Below are 19,778 nucleotides of genomic sequence, written 5' to 3' on the forward strand. Positions count from 1 at the left end.
TGCTTCGGGTACTGCACGGCAAGAAAGACTGGTGTAATGGCGTCAGCTGCATGTTTTATACCCCTGATGACCTGACGTCATGGAAGAAGGGACAGGAACCGACGCAGGACCCAAGACTTTGTTAATTAGGCCGACTGACGGCAACCTGCCAGCAGATTACCCAAATGTAATTACTGCAACAGTGAAACATGAAGAACATCATCATGCAACCACAACTGCCAAAATGTCCTTCTCGATTTGAGCATACTGCATCCCAGGTTGGATAAGAGTTCTAGATGCAAAGGCAACAGGTCTGCCTTCCTGAAGAATAACTGCACCAAGACCGGACTTTGAAGCATCACAGGAAAGAAATAGAAGTTATGTCCTTACCATAACGTTCCATGTGGAGTGTTCATCTCGCCTTTGTTCTTACACATGGGTTCGGAGCCGATCCTCGGCTCCGTGTCGGCCGCTTGCAAGCTCTGCATCGAGAAGAAGCTCGAGACAATCTAATACCCACAATCCCCCTCTGCCTTTACCTCAGATCTAGTTTGCAAGCAAACCAGTCTCTAGAGAGAGCACACTCATGCTTACATCACAAGAGTCTATATATATATATATATATAGACACATACACATATATATACATGTCAACTATGTACACAACAACTGCAAAGCAGAAGCAGAATGCCCCAGGCCAGGCACCAAAACTGAACGTTCTTCCTAAGGGCGGGAGGGTGGGAATGTAAGAACAAAGGCGAGATGAACACTCCACATGGAACGTTATGGTAAGGACATAACTTCTATATGTGATAGTGTTCAATCTCGCCGTTTGTTCTTACACATGGGTAGCGTCCCTAGCTCCTTGTTCCTGAGGAACTCACGGAAGGACGTTCTTGAGCACAGTGGAACCAAAGGTTGCCCTGTCCCTAGAAACCTTGTCTACCTTATAATGAGAAATGAATGTATGTGGCTTAGACCAAGTAGCAGCCGCACAAATAGCGTCTAGTGGTAGGCGGGCTGCATGAGCCAGGGATGTAGACACTGACCTTGTGGAATGTCCTTTGGGTTTGTGCAAAAGAGTTTGATTTGAAGAATCATAGACATAGATTATACAATCCGTTAACCACTTAGAAAGAGTTCTTTTGGTAACCGCTAATCCTTTCCTGTTATCAGCAAAGGCCACAAAAGTTGATCAGTTTTCCTGTGATCTTTTGTTCTATCCAAGTAAAATCTTAGCTGTCTGTGAACATCTAATTTGTGCAACATATACTCCATTTTGTTGGAGTGATTCTTGAAGAAGGTGGGTAATTCAATGGACTGATTAATATTGTTAATAGAACAAACTTTAGGAAGGAAGGATGAATTAGTTCAAGAGAAACTCTGTCAGAGTGAAAGATCAAATAAGGGTGCTTGATGGAGAGAGCTTGAAGTTCAGATACTCGCCTAGCGGATGTAATGGCTACCAAAAGAGAGTCTTCCAAGACAAAAATTTCAATGGGCAAGAGGAGGCTGGTTCAAAGGGGCAACATTAATTTAGATAACAACAAGTTTAGACTCCAAGGTGACGTAGGAGATCTAATTGGTGGTCTAATATGAAAACCCTTTTAAAAGGCTTTACAAAGTCTGTGGGCCATAACAGGAGCCCCACATTCTTCCACATGGAAATTAGAAATGGCAGCCAATTGAACTCTTAGTGTGGCAGGAGAAGCACCCTGATGGAACAAGTCCGTTAAAAACTCTAATATTTTATTCAAAGGAGCTATAAAAGGATCCACTTGCTGTGTATTCGCCCAGAATACAAATCGCTTCCATTTACTAGAATATGTTTTAGTAGTGGAAGCTTTATGAGAAGCCACCAATATATTCTGAACTGCCGTGAAGAAGATCAGACCTGGCTAAGTTGGGAATTGGAGCAGCCAAGCTGCTAGATGGAGGGACAAGAGCGGGATGGGGAGCCCCTGACGAGTGAGTCAATAGATCTGGCTCTGGGTCCAGGATCCAGGGTCCCCGAATGCAGTGTGTCTTCAGGAAGGGAAACCAAATTTGACGAGGCCAGAATGGGGCAATGAGGATTATTGTCCTGTGTAGGTTTCTGGCTTTCTGGAGAAACTTTGATATCAGGGGAAATGGAGGAAATGCGTACAGGAGTCCCGGGGCCAATCGTGAATCAGTGCGTCCCTGGGGACTTCCCTGGAGGGGTAATAGGGCAAAGTAGCTCCTGCATTTGGCGTTCATTGGAGACGCAAACAGATCGCAGGAAGGCTGGCCCCACGCGAAAAATCTTTTTCGCCACTGACTGTTTTAGGGACCACTCGTGCGGTAACAGAATTGCTCTGCTCAGCCTGTCGGCTATGATGTTGGATGACCCCGGGATGTGCGTTGCTATTAGAAAGCGACCCGTGGACTCCGCCCATTGCCAGATTCTCATGGCCTCTCTGCATAGCTGATAGGACTTGGTTCCCCCTTGCTTGTTTATGTACCAGACTACTGACATGTTGTCCGTCTGAACTGCAATAGTTCCCAGAGGAAGAAGGGGAGCAAAGTGTTGCAACGCTAGAAACACTGCCCTCAACTCTAGAACATTGATGTGCAGATTGTACTCCAAATTGGTCCATTCGCCTTGGACTGTCTGTCCCTGAAAGATGCCCCCCCACCCTATCAGGGAAGCGTCCGTGGTCACCGTAACTGTAGGCGGTAGCACAAATGGTCTCCCCTTGGAAAGGTTGCACGTTTGAAGCCACCAGTTTAGGTGTGTTTTGCATGTGTTCGTTATAAGAATCTCGTGTGTTAGAGGTAGTTGTTGGAACGACCATTGTGCAAACAGTAGCCATTGTAGGACTCTCATGTGCAGCCTTCCCAAGGGTATTGCAATAAGAGAAGCTGACATGAGTCCCAAAACCTTCAGTACCAGTTTTGCTGGGGATTTCCTGGACAAGAGAAGAAGACGTATGTGAGTCTGAAGTGAAAGTATCCTTTCTGGAGAGAGTCTTAGAATTAACTGATGTGTGTTTAATTCCGCTCCTATGAACAAGATACTCTGTGATGGCTGAAGTAAGGATTTTCAAGTTTACGGAAATTCCTAGGTGAACACACAGTTGAAGAGTATAGTCTCTGGCCTGTACTAGTTGATGCTGGGTGGTGGCAGAAAGGAGCCAGTCGTCCAGATACGGAAACACCTGGAATCCTTGGCGTCTCAAATGAGACGCTACCACTGCCATGCATTTGGTGAAGACCCTGGGGGCTGAGGTCAGACCAAAGGGCAGGGCTCGAAATTGAAAGTGACTGGCCCCCAGCCGGAAGCGCAAATGATCTCTGGATGCCCTGGCCATTTTGATGTGGTAGTATGCATCCTTCAGATCTATTGAGCACATCCAGTCGTCCTTCTGTAAGAATGGAAGGATCGATTTAAGCGTGACCATTTGGAACTTTTCTTTCTTGACGAAGGTGTTGAGGTCGCTTAGGTCCAGAATGGGCCTCCAGTCCCCTGTTTTCTTTGGAACTAAAAAGAACCTTGAGTAAGTCCTGAATCCTTGCTGGTCCGCTGGGACTGGTTGGATGACTCTTTTTCTAGCAGCTTTGAAATTTCTATAGCTGCTGGCTCTCTAGATGGAGCGGTACATCTGGGAGTCTTTTCTTTGGAATGGGATGGGATAGAAAGGGTATGTTGTAACCTCTGGTAACCACGCTTTTTACCCACTTGTCTGTAGTTATGTTTTGCCAGGCCTGAGGGTATAAAGCTAAGCGACCCCCGACTGCCTCCAGAGCAGGACAGCCGGGCCTCCTCTCAGGAGTGCTGGAAAGGTTTACCAGGGAGTGTATCCCTGTCACCTTGATGCTGCGGACCCTCTGCCACCAGGGCGTCTTCCACCTCTGCCCCTCCTCTGCCTCTAGAAGGGCATCACCCTGTGTGCCTGGGAAAGATCCTTGGGGTTTTCAAACCACATTTTCCACCACGTTGCCCTTTGGGGTACGGTCTGGTTGGGGTGGAAAACGGACTCCGACAGCAGACAGAGTCTTTCCCTCCTGTTCTCACCGGGTAAGGGTCTCCTTTACTTTGGGGCCAAAGAGAGTGGCACCGTCAAATGGGGCGTTAGTAAAGGAAGACTTGAAGGCTTCCGCAATGAACATAAGCGCATCCAGGATTGTCTGCGAAGAGCAATCGCTGAAGCTGCTGCCCTACTCGAACCTTCGGCTGCGTAAGAGATCAGCCTCATGGACGAGTTCACAATGGATGTAAGGGTATTAAGTTGCTGTCACTTTCTCTGAGACAGCAGCATCTGTAGTACCCTGGAGGTATCTCCCAACTCTTTAACTAGATCCCTCTGTAGTCGTGTAAAGTGGGTCAAATAGTTCAGGGATCGCATGGAAAAAGCCGCTGAACTAAAATGCGCTTCCCATACCTGTCCATAGTCCTAGAATCTTTATTAGGGGATGGACAGATGAGGAAGATTCCGACATCTCCTTTTCGTGGCGCTGCCACCACCATAGCGTCCACTGGAACTCCTTTTGTTAAGTAGGTCTTGTCCTGGGGTGCAGTGATATACTTATTGGGTTTCCTTGGGACTGGTTCCACTGTGTCAGGAGCCTCCCGCCCTTGAGCAATAAGTTCCATCAATTCGTCGAAGGCGGAGTGACCCAGGAGGAAGAAGGGCGAGCACCGAATGCCTTCAGCAAAACTGACTCATCCTCAGAAGGGGAGGGACTGCCAGTCACCTCTCTGTTTCAGGATCTCCAATATGTCCGAAAAAGAGACATCTTCTGAAGGTGACTTAGGGACCCTTCTGACTCATCTAAGTCAGTATCGGATGTCAAGGATTCTTGTGGAGAATCCAAGTGTCTCCTCTTACACAATCTTTTCCTAGGGACTTCTTCGTGGGGAGCATCCGAAGAAGCCTCCGAGGAAGAGGGGCACCCTCCAGGGGTGGCTGAGACACTGGTGCTCGGCGCTTGGATGTGGCCCTGGGTGCAGAGGAGGATAACGCCCTTTATGGGGAGGAGAGGTTGCTTCCACTGGCGTGGTTGTCTGGGTAGACAACACCTTCCTCATTACGTCGAAAGCCCCGGGTCCCGAATCGAAGAATCTCCCAGTTCGAAGAAATGGGAAGAATCCCCGAAACAGGCACCGAAGGCATCGACCCGAGGCGGAGCCGAATCGATCCGCCGAGGCCCGAGGAAGAGTCAGAACCGAAAAGTCGGTTCGACTCTCGGCCCCGGAACCAAGGACAGATCGTCGGCTCCGAGACTCCGGTACGGGTCCGGAGTCGAGATGAGAGGAACAGACCGAGAAAAGGACGGTTCTGGACCCGAGGGCTCCACAATCAGAAGATCAACCTCTTCCGGCTCCAAAGACTGGACAGGTCTCGGAGGAGGAATGGATGGAGATAATGGGAGGCCTTCAAGTTTCGACACCAACTGGGTGGAAACTGAAATAAGTTTGGACAGGGCCGAATGCTCCAATAACTTCTGCACCACACGATCCACATCGACATCGGAGAGCTTGGAAGAAGAACGGGTCGAAGGAACCGAAGACGGAGCCGACCTCAATAAAGTCGATGGAGGGAGCTCCATCAACGGTTCCAAGACTCGAGGCTCAGGAACCGACACCAGTTGAACACTCGGCCCCGAAGTCTGTGGAACCGGTGATCTAACTTTACCCGAAGAACTCGGAGCCGATGACTTGGGCTCCGACGTCTTCGATTCCTTCGAGGATTTTGATGCCTGGTCAGAAGCATCCAGAGCCTCCTGAAAGGAAGGTTTTAATAATCCTCTGTCCATGAGTTTCCTGCGCCTATCTGTCATGACCCTCCCACTAAAAGAGTGACAGATTGAACAGTCCTCTTGTAAGTGGAGAGGGCCAAGGCAGTAGACACAGGAACTATGGTTGTCAGTCACTGACATTTTTTGGCCACACTGACAACGCTTAAAGCCTGATTTAACTTTATCAGACATTTTACAAGTAAGATAAGAGTCAAGTCCAGTATAAAAGTCAAATCCGGTGAAAAAAAGTCAAATCCGATATAAATGTCAAGTCCGGTTGTCAAATTTAAATAGGGTTGGTAGGCCCCATTAGAACAAAATTTCCAATAAAATATAACAAAAATAAAGTTATATCTTATCTCAAGATGCTCGAGCTAGCTCCCAGCGATGCGAACGCAGCAGCGGCAAACTAGATCTGAGGTAAAGGCAGAGGGGGATTGTGGGTATTAGATTGTCTCGAGCTTCTTCTCGATGCAGAGCTTGCAAGCGGCCGACACGGAGCCGAGGATCGGCTCCGAACCCATGTGTAAGAACAAACGGCGAGATTGAACACTATCACATCTATTTGTTTTTGGACATCATAGTACCTTAATGTAGACGGGCTAGCAATTTGCTGTTTAAGGTTATCAGATGCTTTTTGGTGTTGTTCTAACCATGACCATGCAACATTTTTACATGTCAGCTCTCTTAAAGGTGCTGATAATTCACTAAAATCAGGGATAAACGTGCCCAAATAGTTAACCATACCAAGAAAATGCTGTAGAGCTTGGACTTTGTCTGGAGCTGGCATCTCAAGAATGGCTGTTTGTTTAGAAGGATCTGGTCATAAGTCTGTACTGGTAAACAAATGACCTACATAAGTAAATTCTGGTAGTCTGAATTTACACTTCTGAGGACTGAGCTTTAAATTCACTTCATGCACTCTGTCCAGAACTTTTATTTTTTTTTATTTATTTATTTTACATTTGTTGACCGGGCTAGTCCAACTGGATATATCTCCATTTTCAGCAGAGGCCCGGGGAGAAAAGCTCCACATTTAAAAAAGGAATTACATTTTAAGCACATAAAAAAATAACTCATAATACACATTATTACCTATTTCTAAAAACAAGACTAGTAAGAGTAAGAGCAGGGCAAGAGAAATGACAGAAAGTTGTCTGAAGAAAGAAGAGGAAGTTGAACAATCTAGGGAAAAAGTAACATCCAAATGAACAAACTAACAAGTTTTAATACCAAGAAGAGAGCTGAAAGATCAAGGAGAGAGAAGCAGTGAAAAAAGAGAGAGCAAGGATAAAGAGAAATACTAGTGAGTAAGAGATTTGTAGCCATAAGGAGGATAGATGCAGAAGAGGACTTCACAGAGGTAGAGATAGAAAGAAAAGAGAGGAAGCAGGATGGAAAGAAAAGTAGGGAGAGAGATGGATAAGATAGAGCAAATTACTTTAGTCAGGATTAGAGCATGGACACATCCAGTGGCTTTTAAGGTAAATTCTAAGTTTTTGTTTAAACAGAACAGTAGATGCAATGGAAGTAAGTTCAGTAGGTAATTGATTCCAGTGTTTTCCAATAGTGTTAGCGAAAAGGGAATCACCTGCTAGGTTATTGGATTTGGTTAAGGTAACTAGCAGCTTACTTGATGAGCGAAGGGAGTTCAGATTAGAGTAGGGGTTATGAGGTTAGAGAGTATGGGTGTGTTTTGAGGTTGGTAGAATGCTTTTTGGACAAATGTCAGTTGAGACTGTAGCAGCATGTTAGACAATTCAAGCCAGTTAAGTTGCTGCAGATTCAGACAGTGGTGAGTTCTGAAGGGTTGACCAGTGACAAATCTAGCTATATTATTGTATGTGGAACATAATTTTGAGAGATTATTTTTCTTAAGGTTTGTATAGATTGGTGAGGCATAGAGAAGAGTTGAGATAAGATGAGAGTGGGCAAGAGTAGCTTTGGCTTGGGGGGTTAAGAAAGTTTTAATTCTATAAAGAGAGCCAAGTTTCCTGTTTACAGATTTAATGGTATTGTTGATATGACAATCAAAGGTAAGGTTGTTGTCAATCGTGACACCAAGCAGTTTGGTATCGGGGTCGGGTGATATAATGGTTCCATTGGTAGATAGGATAGTAAAGTCTAATAGAGGGGATCTGGTACTGGGCTTAAAGAGTAGGAGTTTGGTTTTTTTAGCGTTTAGGAGTAGGCAGCGTTTTGAGAACCAAGTTTCAACTTTAGAGAAAACAGCTTGAGTAATAGTTTGAAGTTCAGAGATGGATTTAGCAGAGCAAATTAATGTGGAATCATCTGCGTATTGTATACAAGTAGCCTGGGGGATAGCTGTTTGTAAGTCATTAATAAAGAGGGAGAAAAGAAGTGGTCCAAGAATGGAGCCTTGGGGACCCAGTGAAATTGGGAGAAGGGATGAGAGTTTATTATCCCAGAGAACAGCTTGTTTCCTGTTTGTAAGATAGGAACAAAACCATTGGACAGTCTTAGATTCTAAGGAGAGAGATTCAAGAATTTTTAAGAGAATAGAGTGGTTGACCATATCGAAGGCTTTGGATAGGTCAATGAACAGAGCTGAAGACAGGGTACAACTTTCTTGAGGTTTCTGTCATGCTCTACTTCACCACTGCCTCCAAGTAGTAAATCATCAAGTATTACTGCACACAGGTAGCCTGAAAAAAAATTTGCTCCATTGCATGCTGAAAGACTTCACTGGCAGAATTTATTCTAAAAGGCATCCTGAGGAATCTGTATCTACCAAATGGGGTACTGAATGTAGTCAGTAGTGTAAAGATTTGCGATCAAGCATTACTTGCCAAAATGAACACTTTGCATCTAAGACAGAAAAAACAATGTCATTTGGCAGAGTTCCTCATTAACACTCTTCAAGAAAAATCTTGATGAGTGGATGGGAAATAAGAAATTCACCCCGGGGATCACTTCTGTGGCTCTGCTCGACAAAGGCACAGGAAAATATCTTTCTTGGGGGGGGGGGGGCGAAAGATAGGGAACCTTGCTAGCTAGGCTTACACAGGCCCTTGAGCCGATAGCCTACTACCTACCTATGAGGGTTGCAATCTCCTTGACTACAAGCATAGGATGATGAGGTCTTTGTAATGCCTTGTTCCAGTCTCTTGGGTCAATGCATATTCTGATTTCATCTGAATTTCTCTTATGAGCAGCTACCATGGAAGATAGCCACTTTGTTGGTTCTGTGACTGGACAAATCACACCTTGCTGCACCATTTTGTCTAAGTGGACCTTGACCTTGCCCTGCATAGCTACTGGAACTCTTCTTGCTGGTCTGACTACCGGACTAACCTCTGGGTCTACTTTCATGAAGTGCACAACTGGAAGTTTGTTTAGTCTGTCGTCGAAAACATCAGCATACTCTGAGAAAATAGTATCACTGAAGCTGGAACTGGGACATGTGCTTACATGATGTACTTCTTTGGTAAAATAAAGCAGTTTCATTCTTAAACTGTCTCTGAGACCTAACAATGACTGCACAGGTCTTTGGACTACATAAAATTGCAAGCTGTAATTGTTACCATCCAAATAGCATGAAAGCACCACTGAACCATTGGTTTGAATCTCTTCACCTCCATAAGCAACAAGCTTCTCACAACTGACCAAATTAAGTTGCTCAACAGTCCTAACTTTAGTCTGCTGACATTACATTACACTTTGAACCAGTGTCTGCTTTGAGCTCTATGGGTTTACCACTAATCAGGAGAGTACAAAATACTTCTTCATTCTTTGCCAACAAATCTACTGCGTTAACCTTTTCAACGACCACTGATACACCATCTACATAGAAAGTAGGGTTGCAGCTCTCTATCAACTTGCTTTTTTTTGAGTGACCTCTCTTAATAACTGAATGATGCTTGCTTGATTAACAAAACTTTGGAAAATTATTCCATTTTTTACTGTTGTGGCATTGTTGATTAAATGCTAAGCACTTCTCTCTTTTAGACTCATGTTTGGCATCACAATTACGCAATTAACAATAACACAACTTGGGTTTTACTGACTCACCTTTGTACTGTACTGAGCATGCTCCTTTTACTGAACTAGTCTTGGAACCTTACAGAAAGCTCCAGGTTTTCCTAGCCACACCCACAGGAGTTGCTGCTGCCACGTGCTTAGGCCTGTTTCTACTTGCCAAGTGTTGCATGCTATGTTTGCTCTAGAGATTGCTGAAACCATGCTCTTATCACTTGTAAGCATACTTGTGTGCCTTTCTGTGAGCTCATGGATTTGACAAATCTCTATTGCTTTGCTTAATGTTAAATCACTGTCATGAAGCAAAATCTTTCTTACTGCAGCACTATTAACACCACACACAAGCCTGTCCTTTATTAACTCATCTTTCAAGTCACCAAATCTGCACGCTTTAGCTTTGTTTCTCAAGTCAGTGATATAAGCTGCAAAAGTTTTACCTGGCTTTTTGTCTCTTGTATAAAATAAGGGCCTCTCTAATGTAACATTTGTCTGGGGGTTACACATTTCTCTAAATTTACATTTTAAACACTCAAGGTCTTCCCTTGATTCAGCTGGTAGCACAATATGACGGTTCACGCTCCCCTGCATATACTTCTGGTGCATACACAAATGAACACTCTATTTCAATAGATTCTGACCCAGCCAAGTTAAGCAAAATGAATGCCCTTGTATGTACATCTTAGTCAGAAAAAGCTGCTTGTATGAAAATATCATAGTCCTGTTCGAATACTCTCCAATTCTCTCCTAGATTATGATCAAACACAAGTGGACTTGGTTTGCGAAATCCCTCTGCCATATCAACACACAGTAGTGAAGGTGCTTGAAATTGCGTATGAACATACACACATAAATATATATGCCAAAAATTTATGCCAGTACTCGTAATTATGCACAATAGCACAGCAAACTCTTTGAAATAACTGCACTTTGCCAAATAAGTCTCCGTAGCACAAGAACACTTCAAAATCACTGAACTTTATGAACCCGCTCCTTACCAGTAAACATGTTGAAATTACTGTATTTTGTGAATAAACTGTACATGACAGAAGAAGCTCAAAGTAAGAAACACTTCCAGGTGAATGCACTTTGCAAATAAAGTGTACACAGCACAAGAACCTTTCAAAATGGCTGTACTTTGCAAAACAACTCTGCACAGTGTAAAAAACACTCTGAAATGACTGCTTTCTGTGAATAAACACACACAGCACAAGAAACTTTTCAAAATGGCTGTATTTTGACTGCACTTTGCAATATAACTGTACCTTGCACACAGCAAATTCTTTGAAATAATGGCACTTTAATAAAGCACACACTGTGCAAGCACTTTGCACACTCCGAGATACTTTGAACAACTCTAGTTATGCTTTGAATGGCGTTGGTCAATGCAAAATAGTAGTCTGTGCCCAAACATGGTCTTTTACTAAAAAACATGCAGTTGCCTTGCTCTTTAAGCTTAATTTCTCCTTTTATTGTACTCATTGTGCTCTTTTAATCTCATCATGATCATTATACTTTTCTTGTGCCCATTTTACTTTAAATATGCTCGTTATGCAAACGAAAGATAATTCTGATGGTCTTGAACATTTTGCTTAATTAATAATGTGGTTTGTGCTTTTCGTTTGCTTAATAATACGTTTTGTGCTACTCGTTCGATTAATATTGTGTTTTGTGCCTTATAAATCCGCCATTTCATTTTCTTTGCCAAATAAATTATTTGTGCAGTTTTCTTTACCTTTAGTTTATTTCTGGCCCTTTTCTGGTTGTCTGTGCTCGTTTCACTCAACCTGCTTAGTCTGCCTTCACCTTCAAGTCTGCACCTCACGGCTTGCAGAAGTTGCTCTTGTAATCCCAGTTCTGAAACCATGTCACTCATCTGGTTATGATAAAACAGATGAACATTTGTGAGTTCTGTTCAAGTAGCTTTATTACACACAAACACATCAGAAATGAGGCTTTATAACTTAAACTTATAAAAAGACTGACTACTGCATTCATACATATTAACACTCTGACTGTTCTCTCAAAATGGCACTGCTGCCTGCATGTGCTACATCTGGAAATGCTTCTTAAAGGTACATATACATGCTCTGATCTACAGCTCCACACTAGAAAACAATAAAATTAAAGTAGAGTTTAAAAATAGGACAGGAATAAAAGAAAAGGAGATATGGTTAAGAAGTAACGGGAATTATTTAGAAGGGCTGACAAAAGTTTAAGTAATTGCAGAGTGCTGAACAGAAAATAAGAGAATATTTGGATAATAAACATGAAAGACTGTTGTTAAGCACCTGTTTTTTGATAATAATTTCAGAGCATGATGACTTAGGCAACAGAATGTGGAAAGGGTTTTTGCCAAACTTAGGGAGCCTACTCCAGAGACCCTGTAGAGGTATTAGAGACATTTCAGATATTTTATGAAAATTTGTATCACTCAGAAGAATGTGGAAATCAAGAAAAAGCACAAATGGACATATTTATGAAAGACTTAAGTATGCCAAGGTTAGAGGTAGATGAGACACAACAATTAACAGTTAAGATAAGAGGAGATGAGATAAAACGGTGACATGCAATCAATCTGCAGGAAAGTTTCCAGGTATATTTGCTATTCCTGTGGAAGCTTGGAAGCTAGGACAGAAGAAAATGATAAAGATTTGGAAGGTTTTGCTCAACAGTATTTTAAATGAAGAGGAAGCCCCAACATCCTAGAAGAAAGCCGGGGTGGCTGTAATACCAAAAGAAGGTAAATATCAATCAGATCCAGCTTCATATAGGCCCATTTCAATTTTAAACCATGACTAGAAATTGTTTATGTCTATAACAGCTAAAAGAATGGCAAAGGTGTTTCCGAGGCAAACATTTGACAACATTAACAGAACAGTGATAATCCACAGGGAAGCAGAATGCAACAAAATACCTCTGCTGCAGATGGGTCTTGATGCAGAGAAAGCATTCAACACAGTAAGCTGGGAGTTTATGATCAGGGCAATGAAAACATTTGCATTTCCTGATTCAACAATACAGTTCATTAGCAGGATACATGAGGGATCAGAGACAAAAATTAAAATGTGACAGTTCCTCTCTGATAAGTTGTCTCCGAACAGAGGAGACAGGCAGGGTTGCCCACTTCCCCTTTGTTAATTACATTACATTTAGAACCACTGTCAAAGAAAATAAGGGGCTCCGAAATTCAAGGATATAACTGGTATGGTAATCAAGAAAAGTTGAATTTATTTGTAGATATTATTTTGTACCTGATAAAACCAGAAAAGGACATCTCAGTGCTGTGGAACACTCTGAGATAGTTTCAAGTTTTTTTCAGGATATAAAATGAAATTCAAAACCAAGGCTATAGCTGTAAGCTATGTATCCATTCATGAAATGGGTCAACATTACCCAAATTTATGGGGACATGATAAAATTAAATTTAGGAGTATGGGTTAAAAGACTCTTATGGCAGCTAAGGATATGCGAGAGGGGACTAAAGAAAACATAATACAAAAACTGAGAAACTGGAAGCTCTTGTTTATGGACATGGATAGCAACAGACAAGCAATGAAAACGTTTTAGTCCCTTTAGTTTTATGTACATGTCAGACATATTTTTATCAGCCAACGGAGGTGTGAAACGTAATTAATAAAGAACTAAAGAATTTAACCCAGGAGGGGCAGAGGGTAAGGGTCAAATGGGATAAGTCAATCTTTCCAATAGAACAACGTGGTATAAGATAACCTGATTTGAAGGGATATTTGAGAGGTACGTAGTTAAGGCTCATATATATAACACAAGCAGAAGGGTATAATTCAAAGTGGAAAGGGATGGTGATGAAGCAGGGGAATTCAAGAAATAAGGAGAGAGTGAGATTTTGGGTGCAGATCCTTAAGAAGATAAAATAGCATAAAGTATTCTAAGAACTAAGCCAACACGAGAATGGAGAAAGGAGATTCTGATGATAGGGATGACTGCAAGTAGGGTTTACAAGAACAGACAAGGGGGGTGCTGGAATTTAATGAAGAAAACTAGAAAGGAAACAAGGCATTGGGAGCAAATAAGTAAAGAGGAAAAGGTAATAAAATGAGAAGAGGCTAAGAAGACATTCGGACTGCAGACTACAGACTTCCTTCCCTATCACAGATTGATATCAGACTACAGGCAAAGAGAAGGGAACCCTACTTAAAAGACCCACTCTGGTAGAGTTTTTAGTTGAATCTAGGGGGGAAAAAAAGGATAATTAGCAGGTAATATAAAATACTGCAAGATAAATATAGGAATCAATCAGAGGAGGATAAAAAATATTGGGAATAGAGCTTGGATAAACAAGTCACAAGGAAACCATGGGAGGACATATGTATGACTCCAAAATATGCAACAAAGTCTAGAAGATTTAGAATTTTTGCTCAGAAGTGTTTACATGGATATTTTTATACTCAAGTAGACTCCAAAGAAATTTTCCTCAGGTAGATGGCAAATGTTGGAGGTGTGATGAGGAAGAAAGAGGTAAACTGGAACATATGTTTGGGAGTGTAATGAATTGGCAGATTTTAAAAAAATCCCCAGAGTCCTCTGTCAGAAATATTGCTGGAGCAAATGGGAGTTAACTAAGGACATTTTTTTTTTTAAGCGGAGATACAGGATCTTGATTACCTAGACATAGTAAGGCCTTGTTAAATTTAATTCTGTTGGCTGCCAAGAAAGCAATTACTAGAAAATGGAAATCAAAGTCTAAACAAGCTGTATTTGAAGTAGTGAAAATTGTAACAGAGATAAAAGAACTGGGAGTGGGATCTTTAGAAAAGGGTTTGAGTAAATTACAAAGAAAAAATGGAATTGTGGGAACAATTCATGCAGAATAATGTTTTGGAGGAGTGAGACTTAAGGGAAGCAAGAACTGAGCAATTTATATAATGTTGCAGTAATGATAATTGTATAAAAGAACGTATGTAATGTATAAAGTTTGTAACTGTGAACATGTTAACATGGTTTGTTTTCTTTTACATAAACGTATGTTTGCCTAGGTCTTATGAAAATTCAGTAAACATGTTAAATATAATTATATGTATGCCTTTTGGGACTTCATTTTGTCAGTCTGCAATAATCAACTATTGCACTGGTGCTGCAGTGGTTAGTATTTTTGCCTCACAGCAAGAGGTTCTCTTGGCCAATTCTTGGCTGGAGCGCCTTCTGTGCAGAGCCTGCATGTCCTCCCTACGATCAAGTGAGTTTCAAAGACATGCAGGTAGGTGTGTGTGTGTATGTGTGTGCCTTCTTTGAAGGTTGGAAGCCAGGCTGGCAACTCAACACTGTAAAAACACCACTGCCAATCAATCTGCGGACCGCTGATCAGCTGTGGCGACCCCTAACTGGGAAAAACCAAAAGACATTGCTTGCTTTGCAATAATCAACTACTGCATGACACTGTCTATACAAGTAGAGGACATACTGTCTATACAAGTACGATAAGAAAAAAAGATAGTGATAACATTCAACAGCAGGCTGTAGCACCAACATAGAGGATCCTTACCTTTTACTGATCCCTCTGCTTTATGGCCACCCTTCTGGAAGCTTGAGAGTCTACTGGTCCCAAGGCTAAAACCAAAAGTAAAACTGGGAGAGGCTTTGACCTGTGGAGAGTTCTGCTGACTGCTGCTGCTTCCACTTGTACCATAACTACTGCTCCTAGTTCTGTTGAGGTAGGTTTCAAGTCCAGAACTGCTGCTAGCACTGAAAAGCAAAATAAAAGAAATATTAACATGCTTCGATGAAATAGAAAATACAAATTGCAGTTTTAATTTTGGTGACTTTAAGATAAATGAAACACTAAGACTTTTGTTAATTTTACTGTGTTCCACTCAGACAGCCATCAACAGCTCTCATGTCACACAAAATAACTCCAGCATTCTGTAGCAATATTAGCACTATTTAACTTTTGCAGCTGTCTGCAGACTAACATCTAATAAAACAAGCGTATACTGGTATGTCAAAAAAAGAGAAGTTAATGAGCTTACCATAAAACTTGACTTGTGTGCGCACACACATACATACACACGTGTGTAACCTTAACCTTGCTGAACCCATTAACTTAACTAGATCACACACAAATTACTTATTTATTAAACATGTCTGATACCAATGATATAAATGTGGGTGGTATTAAAGTTGTTGCAGATTATTTGTGAAAAGCGTAAGACTATTTTCCACCAGATAAAATGGTCAGTAATTCAACTCAATTTAATTATAGTATAACAAGAAAGTACAGTTGTGTAAAATCTTACCATAATAGTAAATATCCTTCTCTTCACTGTTGCAGTATTCTTCACTAAAGGGACCTTCTACCAGGTACAGCAAAACGTCCGGCCAGTATACCAAAGCCTTCAGCTCTTATAGGAGCTCTATATCACACACATACTTCCCAGAGCATGATGTAGGGCATAAAGGTGACACGTACGCAGATATTCAAACTGAAAAAGCCCCAGGAAGAACAGAATACAGAATACCCTCAGGGACAAATAGGAACAGGCAGAAAAATAAAGGAGGAATAAAGGAGAAGGGCTCTCAGTCAGGACAGCAACCAGAACACAGGACAAGAGTCAGGACAGTCGGGGGATAGGAGGGAGGGTCCGAATACTGCAACAGTGAAGAAAAGGACATCTACTGTTGTAAGATTTTACACATCTGTACTATGTTCTTTCATATGACTGTTTCAGTATTTTTCACCTAAGGGAGAGTAAAAGAGCTCAAGAGGATGCCTGGCAGGAGGAAGCCAGACAGGAACCCTCCACAAATCCATGCAGGATAGCCCTAGCAAAACCTGTCCCGGCCCTGGAAACAACATCCAACTTGTAATGTTTAGTGAAAGTATGAACAGAAGACCGAATAGCAGCCTCAAGGATAGAATTGGTACCCAGACCCCTGAAAGAGCCACCAGAGGAGGCAAATTCCCTAGCAAAATGTGCCTTTACAGATGAGGAAGCACATTTGTTGAATGAAGACAAAAAATGGAACAACTGATGAAAAAACAGCCTCGGAATCACCAATAAATGTACGACCACCTCTAGTTCCGTATAAAATGTTTATTCCACCATAACAAATAAAACCACATGAGTATTCACTCTAAAAGGTTAAGCGCTTTCACCCACAGCATAGTAGGCTTCATCAGAACACATTAATAACATTGAATTCAAATTATATTTTAAAAATTGGTGCCAAAAGGTTTTGCATTTTTAAAGCGATACCTACATGAATATCGGGACCAGCTATCTGGTCAAGTCTGTCGTATCCATGCAAAAATATTACATACAAATAATAATACCGGACAATTAAATTATTTAACTATTACTTCCATATAATGATTTTTCCAAGTGTATGTTGGACCCTATCTAACTAAAAAAGCACTTTACTTATATCGAGACTCTTTATATAAATGTAAGTATTAAGTACTTATACTCAATAATAACTTATTCTAAACACATGTAAATCTAACTATATTTGTAAAAAACATATAAATATACTATCATATCCTCTTACAATTATATACACAATTAAATAAAGTAAAAATGTGTATATTTTTATTGTACATGTCATATCATTAAATTAATGACTAAAATATACACCTATATCATAATGAAACTATAACATTAATAAAATCATTACCAGTGCTTCCATATTATGTAAAAAGTATGATCTATTATAATATAACATATAAAATATGTAAAAAGTAAATATTAGAATATTTAATAAAACATAACTGAGACTGAACCAAATTCTATTACCAACTAACTTTGTAATATATTCTCTTAAAATATTATTTCATCTCAAGAATGGGCTTACATGGAATGTGGTCGTTGAGACCTGGTGGGGTTGCAGCATCCAAGTACAATTGCCACCAAACTTCTTTAAAGCTCAATAAGGTTTTATGGTCACCTCCCCTAGGATCAATTTTGATGGTATCCAAAATGGCAAATTTAAATTTGTGTGTATCACCCTTCTTCTCAATATACCTATATAAGGCATTGGTAGTATCTTTCCTTCTAATATTGTACAAATGGTCATAAATATGTTTTCTAAAACATCTCTCTGTCTTACCTATATAATAACTTGCACATGTACTACACTTAGCCATCTATATATATAAGCATTTTTGTGTTACAATTTCCTTGCTTAAATTTGACTGTCTTAAGTCCATTATTAATAATTATTTTATCTTTTTTCAATATATACTTACATTGATTACATGTGCCACATTTAGTAGTATGTGTTTTAGATCCATTCTTTATGGCTGTTGCTCCTACAGGATGTTGTTCCAAATAACTCCTGATATTCCGTCCCATTTTGTAAACAAAACTAGGTTTTGTGCCCATAATATCTAATAATGTGGGATCTCCAGATATCAAATACCAATACTTATACAATATATTGGTCACATCATTTGCTACTAAACTATACTGTAATATAAAAGATCTCTGATGTTGACCTATGGCAATGTCCTTAGTAGCATGTCCAACATTTTGAACCTGTTTGTTCAATACACTAGCTCCTAATAGAGGTTTGTAGTTGATTCCCCATTCCTGTATAACATATTGTTCTACATTTTGCATCATTTCCTGTGGATAACCTCTTTCTTGAAATAATTCAGTTATAAATTTGATTTCATCCACCATGTTGCTAAAATCAGATGTCATACGTGCAGCCCGAATGCATTGTCCTTTAAATATGTTATATTTAACTTTGTCTGGATGACAACTACCGTATTCCAAATAATCATTGGAAAACGTACTTTTCCTATACATTTGATTTCAACCTTCCTTCCTGATGATATATATAAGTATCAAGATATGCTAAGCCATCATAACTGTGTGAATACGTAAATTTAAGAAATTCACTACTGTTGTTAAGGAATTGTATAAAAGCTTGAAATTTTTCCATACTATCATCCCATAATATATATATATGTCATCCATGAATCTTGAATAGTGCTTGATACTCTTGAAAAATACACTAGGGAATAAATGTGATTCCTCCCAATCTAGCATGACCAAGTTGGCAAATATGGGAGCACAAGCTGCTCCCATAGCTACCCCCCCCCTGGTCTGCCTGAAATGCTCCCCCTCAAAATAGATGAAATTATTGTCAAGCACAATGGACATGCATTCGGAAATTAAGCATACTTCATCCCAACTAAAGTTGGTGTGTTTGGTGATGCTGTTACTAAAAGCTTCTAACCCTGCTAGTTTAGGGATGCATGAAAAAAGGTCAATAACATCTATGGTGACAAACATAAATCCTTCCTTCAATGCATCGATGGGATAGGTGCTCAAAAACTCCCATGAGTCTTTCACCATATGAGGTATCATGTTGTAAATATGTTTTAACCATGTATCAATTAATTTTCCTATAGAAAATGTTTTTGATTAGCTACCAGATACGATAGGTCGAAAAGGGGGGTCATGTATATCTTTATGCACTTTGGGTATACCCACTAATGTGGCTAGTCTAGGATGTTTTACTTTCACAACTAAACAGGGGAATCACTGCTCAAAAGTACAACTAAAACAAGCAAATCTGAGACAGTTGAAAAGAGGCAAAAATCCTTAAAACAGCAGCACCATATACTTCATATACGAAAGACTCTTCAGTCCGCCAATACTAAACAATACACTTTATTAGACAAACGACTCTTCAGTCCACTTTTAACACGCACATTAACGCAATTCAACACACACTGTGTTTTCGTTTCATTAGACTTCATCAGATGGAGACAAATGCATACCTGAACAAACCCATCAATATATATACTCTCAGGACTAATTGATCTACTTAATTAGAATAATTAAACAACCTCTCTAAAATATTTAAAAACAACAAATATTATAAAACACATACATTATTTCCATTCATAAATAGTACAATATAGTAAGTTAAAACATGAAAAAAATTATAATAAATATCATATAATTTAATCAATAAAATTCATATTTAGTGTTAAACATTTTTCTTTCTTATGATCTGTTAGCACCATCTACTGTCAGATCTTATATTTGCGCTGT

General features: G+C 40.4%; 1 protein-coding gene across 2 annotated transcripts in view; it reads right to left on the bottom strand.

The window, feature by feature from the left end:
• The window catches only part of AGBL5 (AGBL carboxypeptidase 5), a 2,459,386-nt gene that overhangs the window by 939,504 nt on the left and 1,500,104 nt on the right, over positions 1 to 19,778 (bottom strand). For both annotated transcript variants that reach the window (XM_044062862.1, XM_044062863.1), the window contains exon 11: positions 15,257 to 15,456. In XM_044062862.1, coding sequence (XP_043918797.1) covers positions 15,257 to 15,456 — 200 coding nt within the window. The remainder of the gene's footprint in view (positions 1 to 15,256; positions 15,457 to 19,778) is intronic.

This window comes from Protopterus annectens, chromosome 2.part1, assembly GCF_019279795.1.
Source record: "Protopterus annectens isolate FY-2018-M chromosome 2.part1, PAN1.0, whole genome shotgun sequence".
Lineage (NCBI taxonomy): Eukaryota > Metazoa > Chordata > Ceratodontiformes > Protopteridae > Protopterus > Protopterus annectens.